At 63.4% G+C, this 11,867-nt stretch overlaps 1 protein-coding gene across 1 annotated transcript in view; it reads left to right on the forward strand.

Moving 5' to 3' along the window:
* Nucleotides 1-679: 679 nt before the first annotated feature.
* The window catches only part of CDK2 (cyclin-dependent kinase 2), a gene marked incomplete at its 5' end in the record, with an annotated part of 12,625 nt that continues 1,437 nt past the window's right edge, over nucleotides 680-11,867 (forward strand). The window contains 7 exons of the mRNA XM_014960563.1: nucleotides 680-913; nucleotides 1,021-1,191; nucleotides 2,014-2,121; nucleotides 3,192-3,477; nucleotides 8,888-8,943; nucleotides 9,041-9,223; nucleotides 9,972-10,196. Of these exons, the coding sequence (XP_014816049.1) occupies nucleotides 680-913; nucleotides 1,021-1,191; nucleotides 2,014-2,121; nucleotides 3,192-3,477; nucleotides 8,888-8,943; nucleotides 9,041-9,223; nucleotides 9,972-10,196 (1,263 nt within the window). The remainder of the gene's footprint in view (nucleotides 914-1,020; nucleotides 1,192-2,013; nucleotides 2,122-3,191; nucleotides 3,478-8,887; nucleotides 8,944-9,040; nucleotides 9,224-9,971; nucleotides 10,197-11,867) is intronic.

Genomic DNA, 11,867 nt, shown 5'->3' on the forward strand with positions numbered 1-11,867 from the left:
GAGGGGGGGTCCGGGGGGCTAATGGGGGCTCAGCGCAGATCTGGCCCCATCCTGGTGGCCCCAGGGTTGGGGGGAGCCCACGCAGGCACAGGGTGATCCATGGGGACCCCCCCCTGGTTGGGGGGGGGTGTGGGGACACCTGTGGCCATGGGACCCCCGTAGCGGTGGGGGGCTGTGGCTGTGGGGACCCCCGTGTCCATGGGGAGCTGTGGCCATGGAACCCCCGTGACCATGGGACCCTCATGACCATGACCATGGGGAGCTCTGGCTGTGGGACCCCCGTGGTCACGGGACCCTCATGACTATGGGGACCTGTGGCCGTGGGGACCCCCATGGTCATGGGACCCCCTGGCCGTGGGACTCCTGTGGCCACAGGACCCTCATGATCGTGGGGAGCTGTGGCCACACCAAGCCCTGTGGCCACAGGAGCCTCGTGACTGGGGGGAGTTGTGGCCGTGGGGACCCCCATGGCCATGGGACCCCTATGACTATGGGGTCCTTGTGGTTGTGGGACCATCATGGCTGTGGGACCCTTGTGGCCATGGGACCCCCTTGGCCGTGGGGACCTTGTGGCCATGGGACCCCCTTGGCTGTGGGGTCCTTGTGGTTGTGGGCCATCATGGCTGTGGTGACCCCCATGGCCATGGGACCCCCTTGGCCGTGGTGACCCCCGTGGCCATGGGACCCCCTTGGCCGTGGTGACCCCCGTGGCCATGGGACCCCCCTGGCAGTGGGCACCCCGTGGCTGTGGGTTGCCCCGTGGCTCGTGCCCAGGCGCTGGGGGTTCCTCAGGCTGCTGGACGTGATCCACACGGAGAACAAGCTCTACCTGGTCTTCGAGTTCCTGCACCAGGACCTGAAGAAGTTCATGGACTCCTCCTCCATCAGCGGCATCGCTCTGCCCCTCATCAAGGTGAGGGGAGGGCAGGACGGCGGGGGGCTTGGGGGGTGTCCCCAGCCCCATGGGGAGGTGTGGGGGGGGTCTTGGCCGTGGTGACCCCCCCTCTTGTGTCCCCGCAGAGCTACCTGTTCCAGCTGCTGCAGGGCCTGGCCTTCTGCCACGCTCACCGCGTGCTGCACCGCGACCTCAAGCCCCAGAACCTCCTCATCAACGCCGACGGCGCCATCAAACTGGCCGATTTCGGGTTGGCCCGCGCTTTCGGGGTGCCCGTCCGTACCTACACCCATGAGGTGGGGCCCAGGCCATGGGGGGCTGTGGCTGTGGGACCCTGAAGGGCACGGACTCGGGGTGCAGCCAGTCACCGGGACTGTCCCTCCCTCATCGGGGGGCTCCCAGGTGGGGTGTCCTGTCCCCCCCACCATTGAGGGGCTCCCCAACAGGGTTTCCATGTCCCCCCTCATCAGGGGGCTCCCGGATGGGGTGTCCCCCCGCCATTGGGGGGCTCCTGGATGGGGTGTCCCTGTCCCCCCTCATCAGGGGGCTCCTGGATGGGGTGTCCCTGTCCCCCCTCATTAGGGGGCTCCCCAATGGGGTGTCCCTGTCCCCTCACCATCGAGGATCTTCCAGATGGGGGGTCCCTGTCCCCCCCTCATCAGTTCCTGCACCAGGACCTGAAGAAGTTCATGGACTCCTCCTCCATCAGCGGCATCGCTCTGCCCCTCATCAAGGTGAGGGGAGGGCAGGACGGCGGGGGGCTTGGGGGGTGTCCCCAGCCCCATGGGGAGGTGTGGGGGGGGTCTTGGCCGTGGTGACCCCCCCTCTTGTGTCCCCGCAGAGCTACCTGTTCCAGCTGCTGCAGGGCCTGGCCTTCTGCCACGCTCACCGCGTGCTGCACCGCGACCTCAAGCCCCAGAACCTCCTCATCAACGCCGACGGCGCCATCAAACTGGCCGATTTCGGGTTGGCCCGCGCTTTCGGGGTGCCCGTCCGTACCTACACCCATGAGGTGGGGCCCAGGGGGGGTGTTGAATGAAGTTTTGGGGTTGGGGGGTGTCCCAGTGCCCATCACATGTGTGTGTGTGTGTCCCCCAACCTTCTTCTCCCCATGGCAGGTGGTGACACTCTGGTACCGAGCCCCCGAGATCCTGCTGGGCTGCAAGTACTACTCCACGGCCGTCGACATCTGGAGCTTGGGCTGCATCTTTGCTCCCGGATGGGGTGTCCCCCCGCCATTGGGGGGCTCCTGGATGGGGTGTCCCTGTCCCCCCTCATCAGGGGGCTCCTGGATGGGGTGTCCCTGTCCCCCCTCATTAGGGGGCTCCCCAATGGGGTGTCCCTGTCCCCTCACCATCGAGGATCTTCCAGATGGGGTGTCCCTGTCCCCCCCTCATCAGGGGGGCTCCCCGCTGGGGTGTCCCTGTCCCCCCACCATCAAGGTGCTCCTGGATGGGGTGTCCAGGATCAGGGATCTTCCAGATGGGGTGTCCCTGTCCCCCTACCATCAGGGGGCTTCCAGATGGGGTGGGATGTCCCTGTCCCCCCCTCATCAGGGGGCTCCCCAACGGGGTGTCCCCGTCCCCCCATCATCAAGGTGCTCCTGGATGGGGTGTCCAGGATCAGGGATGTTCCATATGGGGTGTCCCTGTCCCCCCCTCATCAGGGGGCTCCTGGATGGGGTGTCCCTGTCCCCCCTCATCAAGGGGCTTCCCGACGGGGTGTCCCTGTTCCCCCACCATCAAAGTACTCCTGGATGGGGTGTCTAGGATCAGGGATGTTCCATATGGGGTGTCCCTGTCCCCCCCTCATCAGGGGGCTCCTGGATGGGGTGTCCCTGTCCCCCATCATCAAGGTGCTCCTGGATGGGGTGTCCCTGTCCCCCCCACCATTGAGGGGCTCCCCAACAGGGTTTCCATGTCCCCCCTCATCAGGGGGTTCCCAGATGGGGTGTCCTGTCCCCCCAGCATTGGGGACTCCTGGATGGGGTGTCCCTGTCCCCCCACCATCAAGGTGCTCCTGGATGGGGTGTCCAGGATCAGGGATCTTCCAGATGGGCTGTCCCTGTCCCCCCCTCATCAGAGGGCTCCCCAATGGGGTGTCCCTGTCCCCCATCATCAAGGTGCTCCTGGATGGGGTGTCCCTGTCCCCCCCACCATTGAGGGGCTCCCCAACAGGGTTTCCATGTCCCCCCTCATCAGGGGCCTCCTGGATGGGGTGTCCCTGTCCCCCCACCATCGGGGGCCTCCTGGATGGGGTGTCCCCATCCCCTTAGGAGATCCCCCCGTGTCCCCAGATCACCCGCCGTGCCCTCTTCCCGGGGGACTCGGAGATCGACCAGCTCTTCCGTATCTTCCGCACCTTGGGGACGCCGGACGAGGCGGCCTGGCCCGGGGTGACGGCCATGCCCGACTACAAACCCAGCTTCCCCAAGTGGGCCCGCCAGGACTTCAGCAAAGTGGTGCCGCCGCTGGACGAGGAGGGACGGAAGCTGCTGGCGGTGAGCCCCGGGAAGAGGGGGGGTCTCCGGGAAGAGGGGGGGCCCACGGGGAACCTTAAAACAAACCAATACAAACTGGGGGGTGAGGGACTGGAAAGCAGCCCTGAGGAAAGGGCCTTGGGGGTGCTGGTGGAGGAGAAGCTGGACATGAGCAGGCAGTGGGCACTCGCAGCCCAGAAGGCCAGTCCCATCCTGGGCTGCATCAAAACTAGTGAAGGGCCTGGAAGACAAATCGTATGAGGAGCGGCTGAAGGAGCTGGGGCTGTTTAGTTTGAGGAAGAGGAGGCCGAGGGGAGACCTCATCACTCTCTACAACTCCTTGAAGGGACACTGTAGAGAGGTTGGTGCTGGTCTCTTCTCACAGGTCATTAATGACAGAAGGAGAGGGAACGGCTTCAAGCTCCAACAGGGGAGGTTTAGATTGAACATTAGGAAGGAAATTTTCACCCAAAGAGTGGTCGGGCGTTGGAAGAGGCTGCCCAGGGAGGGGGTGGAGTCCCCATCCCTGGCTGTGTTGAAGGGCCGTTTAGATGCAGTGCTGAGGGACATGGTGTAGGGGAGGACTTTGTAGAGTAGGGGAGATGGTTGGACTCGATGATCCCAAGGGTCTCTTCCAACCTCAATGATTCTATGATTCTATGAAAAGCTGCGTTGCCAGCAGGTCCAGAGAGGGGATTCTGCCACTTTGCTCTGCTCTGGTGAGACCTCACCTGGAGTCTTGTGTGCAGGGCTGGAGCCCTCAATAGAAGAAGGACATGGACCTGATGGAGAGGGTCCAGAGGAGGGCCACGAGGATGATGAGGGGGGGTACTCCTGGATGGGGTGTCTAGGATCAGGGATGTTCCATATGGGGTGTCCCTGTCCCCCCCTCATCAGGGGGCTCCTGGATGGGGTGTCCCTGTCCCCCCTCATCAAGGGGCTTCCCGACGGGGTGTCCCTGTTCCCCCACCATCAAAGTACTCCTGGATGGGGTGTCTAGGATCAGGGATGTTCCATATGGGGTGTCCCTGTCCCCCCCTCATCAGGGGGCTCCTGGATGGGGTGTCCCTGTCCCCCCTCATCAAGGGGCTTCCCGACGGGGTGTCCCTGTTCCCCCACCATCAAAGTACTCCTGGATGGGGTGTCTAGGATCAGGGATGTTCCATATGGGGTGTCCCTGTCCCCCCCTCATCAGGGGGCTCCTGGATGGGGTGTCCCTGTCCCCCCTCATCAAGGGGCTTCCCGACGGGGTGTCCCTGTTCCCCCACCATCAAAGTACTCCTGGATGGGGTGTCTAGGATCAGGGATGTTCCATATGGGGTGTCCCTGTCCCCCCCTCATCAGGGGGCTCCTGGATGGGGTGTCCCTGTCCCCCCTCATCAAGGGGCTTCCCGACGGGGTGTCCCTGTTCCCCCACCATCAAAGTACTCCTGGATGGGGTGTCTAGGATCAGGGATGTTCCATATGGGGTGTCCCTGTCCCCCCCTCATCAGGGGGCTCCTGGATGGGGTGTCCCTGTCCCCCCTCATCAAGGGGCTTCCCGACGGGGTGTCCCTGTTCCCCCACCATCAAAGTACTCCTGGATGGGGTGTCTAGGATCAGGGATGTTCCATATGGGGTGTCCCTGTCCCCCCCTCATCAGGGGGCTCCTGGATGGGGTGTCCCTGTCCCCCCTCATCAAGGGGCTTCCCGACGGGGTGTCCCTGTTCCCCCACCATCAAAGTACTCCTGGATGGGGTGTCTAGGATCAGGGATGTTCCATATGGGGTGTCCCTGTCCCCCCCTCATCAGGGGGCTCCTGGATGGGGTGTCCCTGTCCCCCCTCATCAAGGGGCTTCCCGACGGGGTGTCCCTGTTCCCCCACCATCAAAGTACTCCTGGATGGGGTGTCTAGGATCAGGGATGTTCCATATGGGGTGTCCCTGTCCCCCCCTCATCAGGGGGCTCCTGGATGGGGTGTCCCTGTCCCCCCTCATCAAGGGGCTTCCCGACGGGGTGTCCCTGTTCCCCCACCATCAAAGTACTCCTGGATGGGGTGTCTAGGATCAGGGATGTTCCATATGGGGTGTCCCTGTCCCCCCCTCATCAGGGGGCTCCTGGATGGGGTGTCCCTGTCCCCCCTCATCAAGGGGCTTCCCGACGGGGTGTCCCTGTTCCCCCACCATCAAAGTACTCCTGGATGGGGTGTCTAGGATCAGGGATGTTCCATATGGGGTGTCCCTGTCCCCCCCTCATCAGGGGGCTCCTGGATGGGGTGTCCCTGTCCCCCCTCATCAAGGGGCTTCCCGACGGGGTGTCCCTGTTCCCCCACCATCAAAGTACTCCTGGATGGGGTGTCTAGGATCAGGGATGTTCCATATGGGGTGTCCCTGTCCCCCCCTCATCAGGGGGCTCCTGGATGGGGTGTCCCTGTCCCCCCTCATCAAGGGGCTTCCCGACGGGGTGTCCCTGTTCCCCCACCATCAAAGTACTCCTGGATGGGGTGTCTAGGATCAGGGATGTTCCATATGGGGTGTCCCTGTCCCCCCCTCATCAGGGGGCTCCTGGATGGGGTGTCCCTGTCCCCCCTCATCAAGGGGCTTCCCGACGGGGTGTCCCTGTTCCCCCACCATCAAAGTACTCCTGGATGGGGTGTCTAGGATCAGGGATGTTCCATATGGGGTGTCCCTGTCCCCCCCTCATCAGGGGGCTCCTGGATGGGGTGTCCCTGTCCCCCCTCATCAAGGGGCTTCCCGACGGGGTGTCCCTGTTCCCCCACCATCAAAGTACTCCTGGATGGGGTGTCTAGGATCAGGGATGTTCCATATGGGGTGTCCCTGTCCCCCCCTCATCAGGGGGCTCCTGGATGGGGTGTCCCTGTCCCCCCTCATCAAGGGGCTTCCCGACGGGGTGTCCCTGTTCCCCCACCATCAAAGTACTCCTGGATGGGGTGTCTAGGATCAGGGATGTTCCATATGGGGTGTCCCTGTCCCCCCCTCATCAGGGGGCTCCTGGATGGGGTGTCCCTGTCCCCCCTCATCAAGGGGCTTCCCGACGGGGTGTCCCTGTTCCCCCACCATCAAAGTACTCCTGGATGGGGTGTCTAGGATCAGGGATGTTCCATATGGGGTGTCCCTGTCCCCCCCTCATCAGGGGGCTCCTGGATGGGGTGTCCCTGTCCCCCCTCATCAAGGGGCTTCCCGACGGGGTGTCCCTGTTCCCCCACCATCAAAGTACTCCTGGATGGGGTGTCTAGGATCAGGGATGTTCCATATGGGGTGTCCCTGTCCCCCCCTCATCAGGGGGCTCCTGGATGGGGTGTCCCTGTCCCCCCTCATCAGGGGGCTCCTGGATGGGGTGTCCCTGTCCCCCCTCATCAGGGGGCTCCTGGATGGGGTGTCCCTGTCCCCCCTCATCAGGGGGCTCCTGGATGGGGTGTCCCTGTCCCCCCTCATCAGGGGGCTCCTGGATGGGGTGTCCCTGTCCCCCCTCATCAGGGGGCTCCTGGATGGGGTGTCCCTGTCCCCCCTCATCAAGGGGCTTCCCGACGGGGTGTCCCTGTTCCCCCACCATCAAAGTACTCCTGGATGGGGTGTCTAGGATCAGGGATGTTCCATATGGGGTGTCCCTGTCCCCCCCTCATCAGGGGGCTCCTGGATGGGGTGTCCCTGTCCCCCCTCATCAAGGGGCTTCCCGACGGGGTGTCCCTGTTCCCCCACCATCAAAGTACTCCTGGATGGGGTGTCTAGGATCAGGGATGTTCCATATGGGGTGTCCCTGTCCCCCCCTCATCAGGGGGCTCCTGGATGGGGTGTCCCTGTCCCCCCTCATCAAGGGGCTTCCCGACGGGGTGTCCCTGTTCCCCCACCATCAAAGTACTCCTGGATGGGGTGTCTAGGATCAGGGATGTTCCATATGGGGTGTCCCTGTCCCCCCCTCATCAGGGGGCTCCTGGATGGGGTGTCCCTGTCCCCCCTCATCAAGGGGCTTCCCGACGGGGTGTCCCTGTTCCCCCACCATCAAAGTACTCCTGGATGGGGTGTCCAGGATCAGGGATGTTCCATATGGGGTGTCCCTGTCCCCCCCTCATCAGGGGGCTCCTGGATGGGGTGTCCCTGTCCCCCCTCATCAAGGGGCTTCCCGACGGGGTGTCCCTGTTCCCCCACCATCAAAGTACTCCTGGATGGGGTGTCCAGGATCAGGGATGTTCCATATGGGGTGTCCCTGTCCCCCCCTCATCAGGGGGCTCCTGGATGGGGTGTCCCTGTCCCCCCTCATCAAGGGGCTTCCCGACGGGGTGTCCCTGTTCCCCCACCATCAAAGTACTCCTGGATGGGGTGTCTAGGATCAGGGATGTTCCATATGGGGTGTCCCTGTCCCCCCCTCATCAGGGGGCTCCTGGATGGGGTGTCCCTGTCCCCCCTCATCAGGGGGCTCCTGGATGGGGTGTCCCTGTCCCCCCTCATCAGGGGGCTCCTGGATGGGGTGTCCCTGTCCCCCCTCATCAGGGGGCTCCTGGATGGGGTGTCCCTGTCCCCCCTCATCAGGGGGCTCCTGGATGGGGTGTCCCTGTCCCCCCTCATCAGGGGGCTCCTGGATGGGGTGTCCCTGTCCCCCCTCATCAGGGGGCTCCTGGATGGGGTGTCCCTGTCCCCCCTCATCAGGGGGCTCCTGGATGGGGTGTCCCTGTCCCCCCTCATCAGGGGGCTCCTGGATGGGGTGTCCCTGTCCCCCCTCATCAGGGGGCTCCTGGATGGGGTGTCCCTGTCCCCCCTCATCAGGGGGCTCCTGGATGGGGTGTCCCTGTCCCCCCTCATCAGGGGGCTCCTGGATGGGGTGTCCCTGTCCCCCCTCATCAGGGGGCTCCTGGATGGGGTGTCCCTGTCCCCCCTCATCAGGGGGCTCCTGGATGGGGTGTCCCTGTCCCCCCTCATCAAGGGGCTTCCCGACGGGGTGTCCCTGTTCCCCCACCATCAAAGTACTCCTGGATGGGGTGTCTAGGATCAGGGATGTTCCATATGGGGTGTCCCTGTCCCCCCCTCATCAGGGGGCTCCTGGATGGGGTGTCCCTGTCCCCCCTCATCAAGGGGCTTCCCGACGGGGTGTCCCTGTTCCCCCACCATCAAAGTACTCCTGGATGGGGTGTCTAGGATCAGGGATGTTCCATATGGGGTGTCCCTGTCCCCCCCTCATCAGGGGGCTCCTGGATGGGGTGTCCCTGTCCCCCCTCATCAAGGGGCTTCCCGACGGGGTGTCCCTGTTCCCCCACCATCAAAGTACTCCTGGATGGGGTGTCCAGGATCAGGGATGTTCCATATGGGGTGTCCCTGTCCCCCCCTCATCAGGGGGCTCCTGGATGGGGTGTCCCTGTCCCCCCTCATCAAGGGGCTTCCCGACGGGGTGTCCCTGTTCCCCCACCATCAAAGTACTCCTGGATGGGGTGTCTAGGATCAGGGATGTTCCATATGGGGTGTCCCTGTCCCCCCCTCATCAGGGGGCTCCTGGATGGGGTGTCCCTGTCCCCCATCATCAAGGTGCTCCTGGATGGGGTGTCCCTGTCCCCCCCACCATTGAGGGGCTCCCCAACAGGGTTTCCATGTCCCCCCTCATCAGGGGCCTCCTGGATGGGGTGTCCCTGTCCCCCCACCATCGGGGGCCTCCTGGATGGGGTGTCCCCATCCCCTTAGGAGATCCCCCCGTGTCCCCAGATCACCCGCCGTGCCCTCTTCCCGGGGGACTCGGAGATCGACCAGCTCTTCCGTATCTTCCGCACCTTGGGGACGCCGGACGAGGCGGCCTGGCCCGGGGTGACGGCCATGCCCGACTACAAACCCAGCTTCCCCAAGTGGGCCCGCCAGGACTTCAGCAAAGTGGTCCCCCTACCATCAGGGGGCTTCCAGATGGGGTGGGATGTCCCTGTCCCCCCCTCATCAGGGGGCTCCCCAACGGGGTGTCCCCGTCCCCCCATCATCAAGGTGCTCCTGGATGGGGTGTCCAGGATCAGGGATGTTCCATATGGGGTGTCCCTGTCCCCCCCTCATCAGGGGGCTCCTGGATGGGGTGTCCCTGTCCCCCATCATCAAGGTGCTCCTGGATGGGGTGTCCCTGTCCCCCCCACCATTGAGGGGCTCCCCAACAGGGTTTCCATGTCCCCCCTCATCAGGGGGTTCCCAGATGGGGTGTCCTGTCCCCCCAGCATTGGGGACTCCTGGATGGGGTGTCCCTGTCCCCCCACCATCAAGGTGCTCCTGGATGGGGTGTCCAGGATCAGGGATCTTCCAGATGGGCTGTCCCTGTCCCCCCCTCATCAGAGGGCTCCCCAATGGGGTGTCCCTGTCCCCCATCATCAAGGTGCTCCTGGATGGGGTGTCCCTGTCCCCCCCACCATTGAGGGGCTCCCCAACAGGGTTTCCATGTCCCCCCTCATCAGGGGGCTCCCGGATGGGGTGTCCCCCCGCCATTGGGGGGCTCCTGGATGGGGTGTCCCTGTCCCCCCTCCCATTGAGGGGCTCCCCAACAGGGTTTCCATGTCCCCCCTCATCAGGGGCCTCCTGGATGGGGTGTCCCTGTCCCCCCACCATCGGGGGCCTCCTGGATGGGGTGTCCCCATCCCCTTAGGAGATCCCCCCGTGTCCCCAGATCACCCGCCGTGCCCTCTTCCCGGGGGACTCGGAGATCGACCAGCTCTTCCGTATCTTCCGCACCTTGGGGACGCCGGACGAGGCGGCCTGGCCCGGGGTGACGGCCATGCCCGACTACAAACCCAGCTTCCCCAAGTGGGCCCGCCAGGACTTCAGCAAAGTGGTGCCGCCGCTGGACGAGGAGGGACGGAAGCTGCTGGCGGTGAGCCCCGGGAAGAGGGGGGGTCTCCGGGAAGAGGGGGGGCCCACGGGGAACCTTAAAACAAACCAATACAAACTGGGGGGTGAGGGACTGGAAAGCAGCCCTGAGGAAAGGGCCTTGGGGGTGCTGGTGGAGGAGAAGCTGGACATGAGCAGGCAGTGGGCACTCGCAGCCCAGAAGGCCAGTCCCATCCTGGGCTGCATCAAAACTAGTGAAGGGCCTGGAAGACAAATCGTATGAGGAGCGGCTGAAGGAGCTGGGGCTGTTTAGTTTGAGGAAGAGGAGGCCGAGGGGAGACCTCATCACTCTCTACAACTCCTTGAAGGGACACTGTAGAGAGGTTGGTGCTGGTCTCTTCTCACAGGTCATTAATGACAGAAGGAGAGGGAACGGCTTCAAGCTCCAACAGGGGAGGTTTAGATTGAACATTAGGAAGGAAATTTTCACCCAAAGAGTGGTCGGGCGTTGGAAGAGGCTGCCCAGGGAGGGGGTGGAGTCCCCATCCCTGGCTGTGTTGAAGGGCCGTTTAGATGCAGTGCTGAGGGACATGGTGTAGGGGAGGACTTTGTAGAGTAGGGGAGATGGTTGGACTCGATGATCCCAAGGGTCTCTTCCAACCTCAATGATTCTATGATTCTATGAAAAGCTGCGTTGCCAGCAGGTCCAGAGAGGGGATTCTGCCACTTTGCTCTGCTCTGGTGAGACCTCACCTGGAGTCTTGTGTGCAGGGCTGGAGCCCTCAATAGAAGAAGGACATGGACCTGATGGAGAGGGTCCAGAGGAGGGCCACGAGGATGATGAGGGGGGTGGAGCACCTCTGCTGCGAGGACAGGCTGAGGGAGCTGGGGTTGTTCAGCCTGGAGAAGAGGAGGCTCCGGGGAGACCTAAGAGCAGCCTTCCAGTACCTGAGGGGGGGCTACAGGAAGGCTGGGGAGAGCCTGTTTAGAAAGGGCTGCAGTGACAGGACGAGGGGCAATGGCTTCAAGCTGGAGGGGAACAGCTTGAGACTGGAGATGAGGAGAGGGTTCTTCACTGGGAGAGGACGAGGGGCAACGGGCACAAGTTGGACCAGAAGAGGTTCCACTCAAATCTGAGGAGAAACTTCTTCACGGTGAGGGTGGCAGAGCCCTGGAAGAGGCTGCCCAGGGAGGGTGTGGAGTCCCCTTCCTTGGAGATTTTCAAGACCCGCCTGGATGCTCCTGAGTAACGTGCTCTGACAAGCTCTGGGCAATCCTGCTTCAGCAGGGGAGTTGGACTAGATGATCTCTATGGTCCCTTCCAACTCTAAAAATTCAGTGAAATTCAGTGAAATTCAGTGAGGGTGGTGGAGCACTGGACCAGGTTGCCCAGGGAGGTGGTTGAGGCCCCTTCCCTGGAGATATTCAAGGGGAGGCTCGATGGGGCAACCTGGTCTAGTTGGGGGTGTCCCTGCTGACTGCGGGGGGGTGGGACGAGATGCCCTTTGGGGGTCCCTTCCAGCCTGGGCAATTCTATGACTCTATGATTCCTCTGCTGGGCTGTTGGCTCCCAAAGCAGAGGGATAAGCAGAGGGATAACCCAGCTCTTCCCGGCTCCCTCCTCCCCACCAGCAGCCCCAGCAGAGGTGGGGAGGGGTCCTTACCACTGTATGAAGCCCAGTGCATTGGTGAGTAGCCGCTGTAGTCCAACACA

This window comes from Calidris pugnax, unplaced genomic scaffold (genome assembly GCF_001431845.1).
Source record: "Calidris pugnax isolate Ruff unplaced genomic scaffold, ASM143184v1 scaffold541, whole genome shotgun sequence".
Lineage (NCBI taxonomy): Eukaryota > Metazoa > Chordata > Aves > Charadriiformes > Scolopacidae > Calidris > Calidris pugnax.